The sequence below is a fragment of the Erpetoichthys calabaricus genome, chromosome 6, assembly GCF_900747795.2.
Source record: "Erpetoichthys calabaricus chromosome 6, fErpCal1.3, whole genome shotgun sequence".
Taxonomy (NCBI): Eukaryota; Metazoa; Chordata; class Cladistia; order Polypteriformes; family Polypteridae; genus Erpetoichthys; species Erpetoichthys calabaricus.
In genome coordinates, this window is record NC_041399.2 from 105,467,749 (window position 1) to 105,487,369 (window position 19,621).

The 19,621-nt window shown below is 36.3% G+C and overlaps 1 protein-coding gene across 2 annotated transcripts in view; it reads right to left on the minus strand.

Moving 5' to 3' along the window:
- Nucleotides 1-754: 754 nt before the first annotated feature.
- Nucleotides 755-19,621, minus strand: part of rnf152 (ring finger protein 152) — a 214,787-nt gene continuing 195,920 nt past the window's right edge. For both annotated transcript variants that reach the window (XM_051929369.1, XM_051929370.1), the window contains 2 exons: nucleotides 9,983-12,106; nucleotides 755-9,948 (listed from right to left, as the gene is read on the minus strand). In XM_051929369.1, coding sequence (XP_051785329.1) covers nucleotides 11,369-11,977 — 609 coding nt within the window. In that variant the 5' untranslated portion in view covers nucleotides 11,978-12,106 and the 3' untranslated portion in view covers nucleotides 755-9,948; nucleotides 9,983-11,368. The remainder of the gene's footprint in view (nucleotides 9,949-9,982; nucleotides 12,107-19,621) is intronic.

Here is a 19,621-nt window from a genome sequence, read left to right on the forward strand (position 1 = left end):
TAGACTTCAAGTAATTTAAAGAATGAGGGATGGGGCCATGTACTGAGAGATTCTTGAAATAAATCTTCTGCCAACCAGCAGGATGATAAGAATGAAACGTGGGTGGACCTTCCAGCAGGACAACGATCCAAAACATACAGCAAAGGAAACTTTCAATTTGTTTCAGAGAAAGAAAATCAAGTTGTTAGAATGTCCCAGTCAATCACCTAACTTAAATTCAAATGAACATTTGTGGAAGGAACTAAAGATCAGGGTTCACAAGAGGGCCCACTTGAATCTTCAAAATTTAAAGACGGACACTTTAGAAGAATGGGTCAAAATTATAACTGTGCACTGCAGGTGATTGGTTTCGTCATATACGAAGTGTTACGAAGCTGTTATTACAAACAAAAGCTTCTACAATAAGTATTAAATTAGCATGTTCAATACTTATTTTCTACACCGTGTGCATGTATGTATGTATATATATATATATATATATATATATATATATAAATAATATGTGTGTGTGTAGTCTGATTATGCTTCATGATGACCTATGTTTGTAATCTGGCAGGCAAATGGGCATTTGTCATTGCTGGCTTCATGTAGGTGAAGAAACAAAGCAAATACTAAAAATAGAATACACAGGATCTTGCATTGAATACATATATATATGGCAACTTTCTTAAATACATTATTAATAATTCAGTGTCTCACACTCAGAATTTATCTTTCTAGTAGTTTTGATGTAAAGTGCAAAATAAAACAAATGATCATTTATATGCTGCTTCATGCAGTAAATGTATATTCTGTCTCACTTTAAATAAAACTTTCAGCACTGCATTCAGCTCTCAGTTAAATTAAAATCATTGCCATCTTGGAGAGGCATAAAACCTTGCAGGTCTATTACTATATCATTCAAAAAATGCAAAATTCTTTTACTTTCAACCTCATCCTACACAAGTCAGTCCCAGTGACTTCGCCTCCAAAGCGTAAACTAGATTTGCCGCTTGTTCCAGCCTGATAACTTCAAACTGAGGCAATTACAGCAAGGAAAAAACAAAATACCCATAACAACAACTCAACTTGAAAGTGTGCCTTTCAGTGAATGCATCTCTTGTCATCTGAGGTTTCCAAAGCACAGAACAGGTTATTTGCTAAAGCAAATTTAACATTCAGATTGTTAATATCAGAGGAAGCTAAGCTGCATTATGTTTATAACTAATTAATAATATAAATCTATAATGTATATTGTATATACAAGGTAAAAAAAAACTTTCCAATCCATGTTAACGTAAAATTTTCAAACCTACATAACCCAATTCAGGATTGTGGTGGGCTGGACCCTGTCCCAACAGCATTTGGAAGAATCCAACCTCATAAATGACAGTAGTTTACCTTCTCACACAAAGACAGAGGGCCAAATTAGAATGTGCTAATTCCACACTAGTGCAGGATTCAAAGTCGGAAAGCTTTTATCTTCAAGCTATCACTACTGATCTCTTTTCTACAATGCATTAGAAGGTGAAAATGCTGGCCCAAGTTTTAGAACATGTCTTTCAAGCAGCATAATGCATCAAGGTAGTGAATTCAGATCAAGAGTAATTGCAGGGAGCAGGAGTTTTTGGCAAAAGAAAAACTTACAGAGACAAACAACGAAACAGGGTTTCGATTGTTTTTTTCACTTTGATCATGGTGGAATAGCTTGAGGAGAAGATTACAACTGCTTGGTAATGTCTTCTAGATAATCAGTTTATATGTGGTCATTTTACAATTGAGACTACAATCTTAACCGGACTTTACCTACATGAAAGAAGAAAAAATACATAAATCTAAACATATACAGACTCGCATACCGTAGGTGGGGATTGAACTGGGATGTGTATCATGTGCATAAATGCACATACAAATGCACAGTTCTACACTGCATTCACACATAAACATGTACTGTATGTACATACACTGCTGTGTATATGTGTGCCTATACATAGCCTGTATATAAATTAATATGTTCATCTTCAAAAATATTTGTAGTGTGTTATGCACTATATGTATTGGCTAAACAATACATCCATGTATTCATCACATCTTGGCACAACTGATATTTTTTTAAAAGTTTATTAAACACCAAGCTATTTAAATTTTCTTCACTTGATTTCTTTATTGATTCTTGTTAGCAGGGGAAAATAAATCTTTTTTTTAGATTTTTTTTAAACAATAAAATACAGTAATAGAATTAAAGATTTCATTTAAATAAACCAAGCTCTAAGTCGAGAGAAGGCTCAGAATTTTGTTCCGCTTGATCGATGCTCTGCCACTCAGTTCTCTGTGCATCTGACAGGAAAACATTGTGGATTACACGTACTCACATAAATTTGCTCTGGGTGAAATGCTGCCAACAGACATGTACTCGACAGATATAGTTTATGATGGAGTAAATTAGACGGGAGAAACTATCATAGTGCTCATATACTTCACTGGAGAAAGTCACATTTGATTTAGACTATTGCTGTCTTGGAAATCAGTGTGCTATATATACTGATTTACAATTGATGGACACAGTTCATAATATACTCTCCAAAACAATTTTTTAAAACCCTCTAAATGTATAGTTTTCAATCTCACTCTCTCTACTAAGCTATGACGAATATACTCTGAGACATATTGACCATGGGTGAATATGCATTTCTGAATAAATCCCGGAATCCTAGATACATATATAATGTATTTTTAGGAACTGGCATACCAGTAGCAGATTCATAGAGTGCTTAGACAGAGAGACTATGGGATATGGTTTCTTCTTGTTTTATGAAGCATTTTAAATAGTTGTTAGGAAACATTTCTTTGACATCATAGGCATACTATATTTGTGTGCTTATTCTGGCAATAGCTTCAGGCAGTGCATTCACAGTGGACATATAACTGTGGATAGAGCAGGCGTGTTGGTTTGGGGTAAATTTGTGAGATAAAATGACTTTGAATTGAAGATTAAATTATAAAGGCATTAAATTCCGTTCACAGTTTCCATTGTTTCATAAGGATACTGGTGTATAATCCTCCACGATTCAGTATTGGACTCGACGATCAATATTTCTTAGGAGCTGTGTTCACTTCCTGGTCTAGTGGACATTTGTCTCCAAGGTAATCAAGTTAGGTTAACCCAGGGACTCTACACTGACCCTATGAGAATGTGCACATTTGAGTAAACCAAAAAACAAACAACATTGTATTGTCTAGGATTAGTTCCTGCCTTGTGCTTAATGCTCCTGGGATTGGCTATTGTGTCCCATGACCATAAAATGGAAAAACTGGATTCAGGAAATTGAGCGATGGATTTTGTTAAACCAATAAAACAAAACAAAATTTTCTTAACTAAAAGTATACGTGTTTCAGGTAGGAAAACAGCTATCAATGTTATTGCATGCTTCCCTATAAAAACAATGCCTGAAGAAACTTCAAAATGACAGTTAAATTTTATACTAAGTTTAGGCAGTATGTAAGGAGAGAAAAAAAGAACACGAGTTTCTTTTTTTCATTTTAATAAACAGTCTACCTACAACCTATACATGTGTTACATTTCAGCAGACAAGTTTATAAACGCATATATTTTATCTGTAATTACAACAGCAAGCAAAACAGGGAAAGTGTGCACACATAGATGTCTAACTTACAAACACCAAACCTTTACTGAAATCCTTCACAATGCATGATAGAACCTAGTCACTAGCACAGGTTTGCTGCTAAGCAACATTCATCCAAAACTGTCAAGTTTAATAAAAAGTCAAACGATTAACAATGATAAACAATTAGATGTAGAACCTGCTAGCACACAAACTCCCAATCATGTCAACTTACCACTATTTGGTTGACTTTTGCACACATTATTAAATATTTTTTATACTTCATAAACTGCACATGTGCTTTTACATACTTAACAAAAAAAAAAGCAGTACCATTTTATCTTTTTCATTTTCTTCCATTTTTATAATGCTTATACATACATAAATACATACATCTTCAATATGTTTGTACATTCAAGAAATTTGCTTTCTGTTTGCTTCTCAAGGTGACAGTGCATAGACTAAATTACCAGGACAACAGTTGTGGCAGTTCACCCGAAAAAGAAAAAAAAAAACACGGCCAATGAAAAAGAGACAAGACGGTAATATAATGTAGGCCAATAATGGATGAACACAAGAAGAAAGAGCAGTTACAGCTTTCATGAAATCACCTTTACTTACATAGGCTACGCCATCTATTTTACTATTACAAATAGCCTACATGTTCATATTCCAACTTTATAGATTTGTTTTCTAAACATCCTACATTATGCTGTCCTTTTCACCAAAACAAGCAAATAAAGTAGCAGCTCTTCAGTTATGTTGTACAAGATAAGCAGTGCAATGTGATGCTTGGGTTAAATTACATTACTTGAATAAGCAGAAGTAGCCCTGCATGTTTGGCAAATGTGCTACCAATACTTTCTGAAAGCTTCCTAGCCTAACATACAGTATTAAGAAAGCACATTCAGTGAACCAAAAAGTTAAATCCTCCATGTCCCTTGGTAGTATTTGCCTGTTGCTTTCTTATCTACAGCATGTTCTAAAACATTAAACTCAGACTCCTTTTGTGTAGGAGAGGCAGAAACTGAGTGGGTTTTGACAGGTCTTGAAAGAGTAGCAGTATGGTACTGTATATTCAAGCCCTTAGAGTTCAAAGTAATACATTCTTATTTAACATCATAAAAGTAAAGCATTGATTGACACCGTATCACACTGCAGCTAAAGGTTTTCTTTTCAAATGTAAAAGTCATTCGTTGCAAGAATACTACTGCTGGTTTCTGAATATGAGAATCTGTAGGTTATTAAAATGACAGCTAGGGAGCGACATGTAAATTATTGGTTGGACATTACAATCATGCGGTTCCTCAGCTTCTTCTTTTAACTGTTTGAACAGCTGTATTTAGCACAGTGCTTTGGCAAGGAACCAAAAATGGGAAATATTTGTAGGATTTAATCTTGGCCATTTAAGGATGCAATTACAGCAGAAAATCTGATCTGTCCATTTATTTGAATGACTGCATCTTTTTTCTTTCTTTATTTTTTTTTTTAATAAAATACACAGTAAATGGGGCATTTATACAAAGCTGTCAGTAGCGACACACAGGCAATAAGGTATCTGTTTCGATATTTTTTTTTACCATTTAGAGTCAGATTCCCCTTTGACTAAGTTATTTAGCCCTGATCAATGTTTATAATAATCAGTTAATAAAATTGCCACATGATTTTATACAATAATTTGGTTAAGTCTGTCTACATCTAAAAAGACTTCTTCATGGTGTAACCCAATGTCTTCATCATCATCATCCTCTTTAGGTGTAAGTGATATATTTTACTTTTCTATGTTCTAGCCTAACAGTTTTTATTCCCCAGATAGAGAAATGTAAACTATATAGGTATAAATAGGTATGATGAGTGACCAATAGTTTAAAAACATCATGAATAACTAGAACCAAAACAAACTATGACAAGCCATACAGGGACCTTAGCAGATTTGACTTGACTGCCTTTCAAGGAAGGAAAGTTAAACACCATTTCCTTTTACATTAGCTTGTTCTGGCTTTCCTCACTCTAGACAGAAAATTTAATGCTATGTCACTTTTCTATTCAATCAAATAAAACCAAAAAGAAAGCAGGGATATGCAATGCCAAGATATACACTACATTTGTTTGCTTCTTAAACATAATGCCACATTTTTCTCTATTTGCTCACTTATTCTATTTGACACTAAACTGAGCAGTGTGACCTAAAGGTTTTAAAAAAAGAGAACTCTTCAGTTTGCATTTCAAATAGTCAGTAATACAAGCAGGAAGAAAACTAAGCTAACTCGATAATCAGTTCATACAATCTGTGAATTTAACTCCCAATAGCTGCATGTGCTATTTTTTTTTCTGTTACACCTTGGTTATTGCTCTATTATAAAAGTTATAATAATAATAATTAGATAATACATATTAGACAAAGTTTTCATTGCACTTTCTCCAGGGTACTGCAGAACAGTTTTTCAGGTTTTCAAACAAGATGGATATACTTTGTCGAGTTAACTCATCAGGAGACACCTACAGGTCTTGCAGCATTTGTAACACAAAATTTATCAAGCCTACAGCTTTACTATTTGTGGGATCCTGGTACAAGCTCAAATAAAATAGAATAATATATATTTAATATTTTATATTTAATGTAATGCACTTTCGCATTCCTTTCAGATCATGCTGCATACTGAAAGGCAGATTGAAATGGAAAAAAAAGTGTGATACATTTTTATTGGATTGCTAAAAGTGTGAACTGCATGATATTTAGGAGAAATGGACAAGCTCAATTGACCATGAAATTTGCCATTGAGTTAGGGGGTTCTGCAGCCTGACTAGTGATATCAAGCCACTCATGGCATTATACAGAAGAAATTTGGTGGAAATCATTAATGGCTGGAACACACAACAGCCAAAAACTTCAATTAAGAGAATGCAAAGTGGGGGAAAAAGGTTAAGGGACATAACTATAACATATGTAGAGACAAGGGTTAAATTATAAACATTTCCCCAAATTATTTAAGATTGAGAAAAAAAACTTTTTAAATCCTTTGTTTTTTCAGATACACACATTTTAAAACAAGTACTACCTAATATGTTTTCTTAATGTCTATATGATGGGAGCTGCAAATACAGACTAAGTATACTTGAGCCAGGTCTGGCAGGCATATATAAATACACAGGCACATCATCATCTGATTAGACCATTTTCTTAGGTTCACCTCAGTGCTGTTAAGTAATGCAAAAGCAGTCTGTATTGTGGACCATGGCTTCCCTTTGATCTGCTTGCAAAACTACTGCTATCTGAGGCACCCATTGTTTTATACCTAAAGATAATTAAAATCAACTTAAACATCCTGTTTACTACATAAGCCAGTTTTAATTTGGTAGTCTTCAACTTCTAATATCTCAGATGTAAAAAATACCCTGTAGGGAAGCAGAGCAAAGAAAACAAAGGCTGAAAATACTACATTCTGTGTTTTAATATGTGAAATGGAAAAGAGTAAGAAAAAAATAATTGGAATCTTGCTCTCGTCTTCACCATCGTCGGCCCCCACACAAAACTAACAATTACATTTCAACAGTAATATATGTGTCAAGAGAAAGATTTTCAAAAATCCATTTGAAATGAATAGAAATGTGCATGTTATAAATCAAAGGCATAAGTATTGGGGAATAAAAGCACTAGTGGTATTTTTATAAAGAATGTTTCATAATCTAGAAGAGGGGTCCCAAAGGAGAAATATAAATCAGGTCATGAGGAGAGTTTAGACTGAGTAATGCAGTTCATAATGTAATTTCTACAAAACTAATGTGCTGTAATGTGAACTACTCTAGGTGCTCTTTTACTCTTTATACTTTCTAAATCTGTAAAATTTGTTTTATAAAAGGTATAAAACATTCTTTTCTTTTTACTAGTTTTGAAGAAATAGTGAAAACTGTCATGGATGTCAATATATACTGATAAACTGTATGATTCTATTTCAACATCACATATTTTATATGTGCTATTTAGCAAAGTGTCTTTTATTTTTACTTTTAAATTCAACCATAGAAGGCATGAAACTATTTAGGAAAGTTTATAAGCAGTGCAGTATACATGCATAAATACTTATTTACTATAAGGTTAGCATCAGCAGTTGCCCAGTGGAGCGGTTAAGTTACCTCATGACACTGTTTCGATGCATATAATATCTCCTGTGAATGATAGCGAGAGTAATAAAGGTTGCCCGCACGGTTAATATCAGCTGGCTGTAATTCTCAACTAAACTAACAAAACTTTAAAACGGTGCAAAATTCCTTATGATAAATGTTAATATGCACACGTGTATATAATAATTAAGTCACTGAATTTACAGTCAGTCATATTAATTTACCAATAATTTGTAAAACCCATTTCCATTTGCATTTGTTCATTATAAAGCTGGCACACTTTTATAAAAGTCTACTTTTTGATAAAGAAGAAATCAATGTATTATTTATATGCTTTCTTTGTTGAAAAAACAGAAATATTAAGAGTATTATTTTGATTCTTGGTTAGACAGTGACAGAAAATATCCCCTAATTAAAAATCCAAGGGAAATACAGTGGCTTGTCTTGAACTAAACATAATCTCTATGGCTTTAGGGATTCTGAACAACAAAAGCATTCTTTGCTCTTCAACCTAAAAAATGGGTTTGGATTTGATTTTTTGGTTGTAAACAATTGGACAAAAGTATAACTGTAAAGCGTCACTCAAGAAGAAACGCTATCATAAACTTCACCTTTTGGTCTTGTATTTGTCCTTTAACAAGGCTCCACTTCTAAACAGCAGATAGACTAAGGTCAGCCACTCTGTTTTCACTCATGATCTGCTCTAGCAAACATTCAGATGCCAAACTACTAAAAATACTGTATATTACTGTATAGGGGCCTGCACATACACACACACGCACTGGTGATGCAGCCCAGAAAGTCATGACAACATCGAACATATGACATATACATCCATGTTAGAAAACACAACATTTAGAAGTCTACAATAACATGTGTTTAATACTTTTTAATAAAAAATTGACATAATTTGTACTTGAAAGCATTTACTGTATTTTTTATAGAATATACTGTAAGCTCACTTGTTTCATTGGCTCTCATTACTAGAATAAAAAAAGAAACAGAAAGGGACTGGAAGCATTAATTCTCTAATCCTTTGCCTGAAAGATGCTCACATGGCTGGAATGATTTATAAGATGCCTCACAAGCAGTTGGAGGAGAGGGTGGTATTTTATTAGGTGTGAGACGGTACAATTCTAAACAACAACATGTTATATATTTCATAAACTGTTTGATATCTGTATCACTAAAGCGGGCTCCTCCATGTCTTCGTCTATCCATCCAACCATTTTCTGAATACCTATTTGTCTCTACAGGGACACAGGTAACTATAATCTTGGCAATACCAGTCTTAAGGCAGTGACCAACCCTGGCAGAATGCCTTTCAGTCACAGGACACTGTCACTTTTACACCTACACTTTAACACAGGTGTCAACCTACCATGCAAATGTTTGGCATGTTGGAATAAACTTCAGGCGAGGAGGAGGAGAATAAATAAAATGAGTCACAGGTCGAGTCAAGAATCAAACCCAGGAGTCTGGAGCTACAAGGTAATACTGCTAAGCGCTGCAACACTAGCCCCCCATGGATTATTTTATAAAATTTGTTTTGATATACTGCATCTAAAAATCAAGCATTTAAGACAAGAGCTATTTGCAAGAGGTTCAGAATAATCCCGTTTTATAATGAATTATACAATACAGGCAAGTAACTAGTGATCAGTTTACAGTGACTAGAGGAGAGGTTTCATATGATCTACAAGCTGTCCTAGTGGAAAGGCCCAGTTTGTGGCAGATGAATAAAGCTATTAACATTTCAGTCTGATATTTAAATATTTGTATAACTCAACAGCTCTAAATTATATTTTTTTCACAATACAGTTTTATGTATAACATTCTGGTCCTCAACTTTTAACTTTCGGGTCTGTATGGTGACATCTAGGATGCCAACTCTAGTGATTATCTGGAAAAGGTGGAAAACTCGGCCTAGACCATAAGGGACTTACTGAGTCTAATCTAAATATAGCTCGGTTGTTTATTTATTTTTGCTTGTTTGTTTGTTTTTAAACAACCACAATACTGTCTAATCCACACAAGGAGAATTTAACAATTACCAACTCACCTAACATACACATCTTTGGAGATGAGGGAGAAACCATATTAACAAGAGAAAAATCCATGTAGACAAAGGTAGAGTGTTCAACATCCATTCAGACAACAACCACGTGTGAGATTCAAATCGAGGATGCTGGATCTGCCAGGAAGCAAACTCCCACCCCAACCCCTCTCACATTATGCCAACCATTCAGGTTCTGAACACAGAAAGTAAAGTTAAACAAGCTAATGCACAAGTCACAAAAAACCCAAATGAATACCATGTGCCTTTTATTTGCACACTGCTGATTTTGTTTTTGGCACTGTGCCAACAGTGTAAGACACTTTGCTACATCCCAAATTGTATGACATGTGGCACATTCTCAAGTGACGGGCCTCTCACTCCCTCATGCTTTTATGCAAGGCTACTTAGTTTTGTTTCACCTGGCTGATTTTCAGAAACAAACTCAAACAGTACAAAATGGTACATCACATACTGCTGAAGAGTCATGGACCACGGCATATTGCCACGAAGCAAAGAAGAAGAAACCGCAATATGACTTGTCTAATATTGTCAACAAGTGTACCTTAACAACATCCTTTACTCAAGTCAATGGAAGCAGGAGCGAACAGTGCAATAAAGCAAATGCATCCTACATCTTTGATTCTGAGGCTGAATATCAGCCTCTTAATAGAGAGGACACTGTTCAGCTCAACAAGCTCATTTGGTTTCTAATAGCAATGCTTAAGATCCTGATAGATTTTATTTTATTTTGAACTCCACAAATGTTCCATTCCCATTCTCCACCATATAGTTCCCAAAATGCATTAACCAGAAGATAGGCAATGCAAGAAAGACAAACAAATCTATTTTATGGCACCATGACAACATTTTCTCTTATAAATAACAGTCTGTGCTTCTGCCTTAACTGCTGGTATTAATATAATATCACATTCCATCTTTCAGACATGACTGTCTTACCAGTCTAGACTATAATATATAATAGATGGATAAAATCTAAGCTTTAGCAACATCAAGAATAAGTTTACCTTAGAAACTAGATTGGAAAAAAGGGGAAACAAAAAATAAATAAATAAGCACAAAGCCACACTGCTGTGTTGCATTATGTTTACAGCACAACACCTGTGATGGAAATTATTTTCTAAATATTTACATACTGCATTACCAGTAATAAATAAAACTTTTATTTGATTTGTACACTGCATCTTCAGCCAAATGCAGAAGCTTCCTGGGGGCATTGTTTCATCAAAGTTTTGCTCTCCTCCTTGTTTGTAGACCTCTCACTTATGCAGTGATGCATGCAATGTCCTCTACTGCAGAGAGGGCCAAACAGAAGTTAAATTAAACGCTTAATGCCTTCTCGATCACATTCCTATTTGATATGCAGCAGTGGTGGGGTGGATTTGAGGGGCAGCTTTAAAGAAAGGCTTCTGCGATTATGTCTGCAGCCCAACGCCTGTGATTTGCACAGCAATGGAATGCAGAAGATTTTCTAAGTGACAAAACTGACTTTTCTACACAGTCAGTCATCCCACCCTGTTTGAACACACACACATATGCCATTGTTCTTCCCCACTCTGGCATCTTCTCAACCACAGGAGATGACAGTAAATCTCTTTGATATACAGGACATGTTGTGCAAGACAATGCCAAGCAGAAAGAGAAGGACGCAGGCCACCAGTATGACAGTGCAGACACCGGACCAGGTGGAGCTTTTCACACCTCCCCTCCTTTCTACTTCCTCTTCTTCATTTTCTGGGACTGGCATTCCCTGTAAAGGTTGCTGCTCAGGGACGGTCACCACTGCAGCAGCCTTCTGCTGACTTCCTGGCAAAAGGCGACAGCCTAAATCACCTGGCAACAATGCCCTTTCCTTGGCAATGGGGAGTGGTAGCATATAGCATCCATTGCTAGGGAGCCTGATGAAGACTGGTGTATGTTCTGAGGCATGTGGAATGGCAATAACTGTAATAATATCTGGGTCATCAGGTAGCTGGGATATTGAGAAACCAGCTGGCAGCTTGGTCACTCCTCTGCACCACGGGCACCTTATTTCCTTTTGACTGGTCCTCATCTGAGTGAGACACACTGAGCAGCATGTGTGTCTGCAGTCTAGCAGTTTTGGCCTTCGTCGGGGACTGTAATAATTGAAACAAATTTGGCATTCCAGTATGGAGTCTTGTGAAAGCGTCTCCATGTTGCCCAAAGCAAAGGCGAATCACTTGTAAACAAATCCAAAATGCTTTTTACAGAGGGAGAGGCTTTTTTTCATCTTCCATTAAATCTTTTTTAAATGCCATTCAGAGGTGTTAAATTCTTCAGAGACCTGCGAAACAGCACAAATGAAAACGTTAATCAACTGTTTGCTACAAAAGCCTTATAAAAGGTCCAAACATTTTTAGATAATCATCAACAAAGACACTACAATCACATTACTTGAGCACCAAGGTTCTTACTAAGAATGATATCAATTTTACATCATGCAAGGCTTCCTTTGACCAAACAAAAGTCAACATACAGTATGAATGTTTATAATGAATACTGGCAAAAATAATTCTTTTTTATGTAACAAACATACAATTTAAAGCATCAAGCTCTGCTCTCATTGTCTTTAGGAAGTCGGGTCACCACCCAGTGAATTCAGACACAAGTCAGACCTCTATCTTACAGGAGACAAAACCGCTTTATTCAGATCAGGTATGTGGAGAGCCGTACATTTTCATTAACAATGCATCTCAAATGAGAAGTTGGTCAATTAAAGGACATAACACACACCTACTATGTAGTAATTTGCAGATACCAGTCAACATAATAACTTTTTGGTTTTGACTATGTAAAGAACTGGGAGATGCTGAAAATCATCCCAGTGAACATGAGGTGAGCATGATAACTCCAATAAGAGCTCAGCTAGGAACCACCTTGGGTTTTATGGGCAGCAAAATGAACACTAAGTAGGGTGCCTCTGAATTACCTTATAGCCATCTTATTTAATTACAGTCGACCCGTGATATACGACCGGCATGACATGCGAACAACTTGGTTTATGACCAAAATTTTTGTTTTGAATTACGACCAATGTCTTGCATTATGACCCGAATGCGGTCACATGTATCCGCTTGTGCGTTTGTAAACAAACAGCCGAGAGCGTTTGTAAGCGTCAGTCGGAGCCCAGATACATGTGTTTGTGGATGTAATTTCGATCAGTGCAGTGATTTATATAATTTATTTCGATAATTGCTAAGGAAGAGAAGGTAACGAAGGTAAAGAAAGCGATCACAATCAAAACGAAGAAGGAAATTGTGTGGAAATATGAGAGTGGCGTTCGTGTGACCGATCTCGCTAATATGTACAGCATGTCGAAATCCACCATCTCGACAATTTTACGAAGAAAAGATTTGTGTAAGGAAGCTCCTTCCAAACAATAACCACCTTCCATTTCATTCTCCTCCTCCTTCCTTCCTGCAAGCCAAAGATGTCAACTTAAATGGTGAGTACAATATGAAATTGTTGTTTCTGGTAGGCTAGGCACTTTTTATAATTTACATTAGTACATTAGAAAAATTATTGGTGTTTTTGGTAAATTATGCACATTATACAACCCTTTTTTATTAAAAAAAGTTAAGTGTTGCTGTGGGAGGTTCGGAACACATTAAGGGCATTTCCATTATTTCTTATGGGAAAAATAGTCTTGACTTACAACTAACTTGAGTTACAACCAGCCCTCGCGAACAAATTGAGTTCGTAAGTCAAGGGTCCACTGTATCTGATTAATCCGTTACTTGATCCTGATAAATAAAGATGCAAGCTAGGATTATTACAATGGTCTTGTATGTATTAATCTATCAATTGCATACTGGACACAATAACAAAAACAAAAGTTACTGTAATGTGAACAATAATCATTTCTTCATAAGAATTCATGACTAATTAACCTCTTCTGCGAGTTAGGCTGGCAGCACACTATACAATGTGTAGTTCAACAGCATTTCAAACTTAATGACTACATTTACTGGATCTTGCCACCTTGAGGATATCGATTTAAATGATGGAAAATTGTGGGAGATGACCAATTACATGACTTTTCAGCATGTTTGAAATTGTAGTTTGAGCTTGCCACCTTCCAACATTCTCAATCAGTACCTGTGCTAATCTAAGGCCATGTCTAGCTAGATAAGAACAAAATAAGTCTATTCAGTTCATCAAGCTCGTTTAAGTAATAGCTAAGCTGTCCAAATATCTCATCCATATACCTATTAAACGTTGCAGGTTTCTGCTTCAACTGCATGGCTTGGTACTGTGTTCCAGATTCCTATACCTCTTTGTGTAAAGTTGTACTGCTTGGCTTTTGTCTTAAATGCACCTTTCCTTAATTTCCACTGGTGTCCTGGAGTACACAAATCCGTCATTTAGCTAAAAGCGTTCTACTAAATCTACTTTATTGATGCCTTTGAGAATTCTGAACACCTGAATTAGGATCGTATGCAGCCTCTTCTGCTTGAGGCTACACAGATTTAATTCTCTGAACCTATCTGAATACGACACATCTTGAAGTCTTGGGATGAATTTGGTTGCTGTCATTTTCACAGCTTCAAGTGCTGCTATGTATGTTGTGTAGCATGGTGACCTCAGCTACACAAAATACTTCAGATGCAGTCTCACTAGTGCATTACAGGAACTATGTATAGCACACCTTGATTTGTATTCAATACTTTCTATGAAACTACCTTTTATTGATATTTTTAATTGCTTCACATTGCTTAGACAACCCCTAAATAATTTTCAGAGGTTGTTTCCTGCTGGACAGTGTCTCACACCCTGTATTTATAGTTGGCATTTCTTTTTCCCCACAATGTAGCATTTTGCACTTTTCTACATTAAATTGCATTTTCCAAGTGTTTGCCCAGTTCTGAAGATTGTCTACTTTATTATTTTTGCTGCTTCCTCAATGTCTACCATTCCTCCAATTTTAGTAATTACCTGTGAATTTCACAAGTTTACTAATTATACCAGAATCTGTCATTGTAAAACAGAAACAGTAGCAGTCCAGGAGCAGACCTTGAGGGTCTCTGCTGATGACCTCATTCCATGTGCAGCACTCACCTTTTGTCTGTACTCTTTGTCTCCTGATGGTTAACCAATGTGAGATCTAGATTTCTTGGTTGCCTTTGATATCAATAATTTCTAGTTTCAAAATTAATCTTCGGTGTGGGGCTGTTTCAATGTCTTTTTGAAAAGTCTAAGTAAATCATGCTGGGCGCATTGCTTTTGTCAACTATTCCAGTAGTCTGTTCAAAAAAAATCTAATAAACTTAAATAAACCCATGCAGACTTTTATTTAGTATACTGTTTTCACATAAGCACTTTTCAAGTTTATCTTCTATTGTAGTTTATATACATGGTTTAGAAGTAAGAACTAATGATCTGTAATTCTCATGATCAATTTTGGCTCCCTTCTTTTAGTGTGGAGTTACATTTTCAACATTCCAGGTACTATTATTGTTTTGTATCAGCAAGACACAGAAAAACTTTAGCTTTAGTAATACTAAAATGCATTACTATTTCAGTCATCATTTATCCATCCTGATTGTAAAAAGAACTCCTTCCTTTTCATTCAAACATCATATGTTAGACTGTCTTTCTATATTGGCAGAAAGTTTTACATTAGATAGTCTATACAATATTTAAGCAAGTTCTATGTTTGGCATATTACAATGGTAAAAAATAAATTGTTTTTACTGTTTTACTAGACCCTTTTCTAACAAATACTGGATTTAGGATGGCTTTAAAGCCTTAAGACAAGAAAAAAGGCATAAAAAAAGAGACTACTTGAGAAATAATACTGTATTTAATTCCTTCTTTTTTAATTATTATTACCAAAGCATTCTCTCTCCAATCATGCATTCAGTTATTCTCAGTAGTTTCACTGGGCCTTTGATTAAGCCCATTATGCTTGATTACACTGTTGGAAATTTAATTTCATTATACAAGTTATAACTAAAGCTCTCCGCATTAGAAGGTCCAAATGTTTAACTCGGAAGCACAATTCTCAAGTGAATCTTCATCATCATCTGATATCAGATGCTTTATGACCATCACATATTCACACGTGAGCAATGCTGGCAGCATGGCCTGGTGGCTTGGAGCGTGGACTGTAAACCACTTTTATTTCCATTCCCACCTCAACTTTACTTTGCATTCACTTAACATGTCTGAGCCTCAAAGGTAAAAGAAAACATATTTGTGGAAATAATCTTTCTATTGTCTGACACTTCTCAAACACATTCGGTTTTAAAAAAAGACATTGATTATATGAAATAATGATTGCTTGTGTTTAACTGTATGCAGTACTTTCATGAATATTTCATTCTGTTCTTCATGAAAGGAACTATATAAAATAAAAACTATGTGATTTGCAAGTATACAGTACATCCGGAAAGTATTCACAGCGCATCACTTTTTCCACATTTTGTTATGTTAGAACCTTATTCCAAAATGGATTCAATTCATTTTTTTCCTCAGAATTCTACACACAACACCCCATAATGACAACGTGAAAAATGTTTGTGACGTTTTTCCAAATTTATTAAAAATAAAAACACTGAGAAATCACATGTACATAAGTATTCACAGCCTTTGCTTAATACTTTGTCGATGCACCTTTGGCAGCAATTACTGCCTCAAGTCTTTTTGAATATGATGCCACAAGCTTGGCACACCTATCCTTGGCCAGTTTTGCCCATTCCTCTTTACAGCACCTCTCAAGCTCCATCAGGTTGGATGGGAAGCGTCGGTGCACAGCCATTTTAAGATCTCTCCAGAGATGTTCAATCGGATTCAAGTCTGGGCTCTGTCTGGGCCACTCAAGAACTTTCACAGAGTTGTCCTGAAGCCACTCCTTTGATATCTTGGCTGTGTGCTTAGGGTCGTTGTCCTGCTAAAAGATGAACTGTCGCCCCAGTCTGAGGTCAAGAGCGCTCTCTAGCAGGTTTTAATCCAGGATGTCTCTGTACATTGCTGCAGTCATCTTTCCCTTTATCCTGACTAGTCTCCCAGTCCCTGCCACTGAAAAAACATCCCCACAGCATGATGCTGCCACCACCATGCTTCACTGTAGGGATGGTATTGGCCTGGTGATGAGCGGTGCCTGGTTTCCTCCAAACGTGATGCCTGGCATTCACACCAAAGACTTCAATCTTTGTCTCATCAGACCAGAGAATTTTCTTTCTCATGGTCTGAGAGTCCTTCAGGTGCCTTTTGGCAAACTCCAGGCGGGCTGCCATGTGCCTTTTACGAAGGCTTCCGTCTGGCCACTCTACCATACAGGCCTGATTGGTGGATTGCTGCAGAGATGGTTGTCCTTCTGGAAGGTTCTCCTCTCTCCACAGAGGACCTCTGGAGCTCTGACAGAGTGACCATCGGGTTCTTGGTCACTTCCCTGACTAAGGCCCTTCTCCACCGATCGCTCAGTGTAGATGGCCGGCCAGCTCTAGGAAGAGTCCTGGTGGTTTCGAATTTCTTCCACTTACGGATGACGGAGGCCACTGTGCTCATTGGGACCTTCAAAGCAGCAGAAATTTTTCTGTAACCTTCCCCAGATTTGTGCCTCAAGACAATCCTGTCTCGGAGGTCTATAGACAATTCCTTTGGCTTCATGCTTGGTTTGTGCTCTGACATGAACTGTCAACTGTGGGACCTTATATAGACAAGTGTGTGCCTTTCCAAATCATGTCCAATCAACTGAATTTACCACAGGTGGACTCCAACTAAGCTGCAGAAACACCTCAAGGATGATCAGGGGAAACAGGATGCACCTGAGCTCAATTTTGAGCTTCATGGCAAAGGCTGTGAATACTTATGTACATGTGCTTTCTCAATTTTTTTATTTTTAATAAATTTGCAAAAATCTCAAGTAAACTTTTTTCACATTGTCATTATGGGGTGTTTTGCGTAGAATTCTGAGGAAAAAAATTAATTGAATCCTTTTTGAAATAAGGCTGTAACATAACAAAATGTGGAAAAAGTGATGCGCTGTGAATACTTTCCGGATGCACTGTATGTGTGTGCCCTGCAATGGACAGTCATTCTGTTCAAAGCTGATTCTTGCCTTGGGCCTGATACTGCAACAAGGTCAGCTTATGAGCAGGTCCTGAAGGGTCAATCCTGACATTTTTTTTTTGCCTGCATGTATCCATTTTTTTTTAGTTAAACATTCTTTTTCTGCTATTATACGCTAGGTTCCTCATTACATCTAAAGGTCTGGAGGCCAGAAGAGTAGGATATTACTTTTCAGAGTTTTGGCTTTTCAAACAGGTTACAGTTAGGTTGATTGAGCTCTAAAGCTGCAAGTTTAATTTTCAGTGCTGTTCTATTTCATACATTCTTTGTTTAAGTAAAACTGAAACTTAAAACATTTTCTCAATTAGATCATCATAAAATATTTTAATGCACAACACACACTCACAACAGTAAATATTTAAGTTAAGAAAATCCAGTCCTTAAAATGACAGGGTTCTGTCTTTCTTTTTAAATTTTAATTAGCATCAGCTGCCTGCAGATGCAAGCCTTCCTGTTTGTGGTTCGAAGATTTCTGCAGACTGCCTTTGGCAGTTTCTTTCTGCCACAGCAGACATGCAGAATGATAAGTTACTGTACTTGGTCAGTGCCAAAGTGCTGTCCCCTGACTGGGATAAACAAGTTCCAAGTTGTGATATGAGAGCACAATTGATCTAAGCTGCCTTCTTTGGTAAAAATAAGAGCCTTGACATATACAGTATCTTGCATCAGTTGTTTGCTACTTGTCAAATTATCCTCAAACCTCAGTTAAACTAGTAGTGTGTAAACAGATTTTTAGTATGGGATGACCTCAGATTATCTCTTAAAAAAATTCTTTCCAAGTTCCAGGTTTTCTACCTCACTAGCTATAGCTCCTCAAAACCAAGGGTACAATGGCATGTTCATCAAAAGGCTACCACGTTTAACAGCTACAGTTGCCCATTCAGATCATAAGTGGAGATCCAAAAAATGGGTGAGAAAATATACTGCCCCGGTAGCACTTTCACAAAATAATGCAAGGCAATCACTTAAAAATCTCCTTTATAAAAACAATACATACCATCACTATTGTAAATAAGAACAAAAAATGTATTTTGTTGTCAGACAAACTGCACTGTAATTAGACTGCCTTCTATCAACCAATAGTCCTTTGCCCAGAGCTGCCTTTTCCATTCACAGCACAATAGTCATCTCCTTTATTTTTATTTTACATCGTGCAAACCTTCCAATATGGAGGACAAGAAAACTTTATAGTGAAAATCAAAACAATAATACATTTTTTTCTATAGAGAATTTGTTGTCATAAGAACTGTAATGCCAGATTCTGCATTCTGCTTCTGAATGCATTACTGTTGCACACAGGGCCGGATTAAGAGCTTTGGGGGCCCGTAGCACATTTCAAATTTGGGGGCCCTTTTGGTCTGCATCATCTGAAGTTTAGATTCTGAACAGTTCAAACCGGACTAAATAATTATTTTACTCTCGATTATAATAAGAATCTTATAATATTTATGTGAATTTTATGTGTTGGGCCCCTAAAGTTTTGTTGTGTAAGAAATTTACAGTTTAAAAACGTAAAAATAATATTTTTAAAGACCAGTTTTTCAATGCTACACTTTTTCATTAAATATTGGGTCCACCATTTGGGGGCCCCTGAAATTGCGGGGCCCGTAGCATATGCTACATGTGCCTATTGGTTAATCCGGTACTGGTTGCACACCAAACGATTATTTTATTAGGATCCAATTGTGAGAACGACATATGAAGTCCACGCTGTTTAATGCAGGGA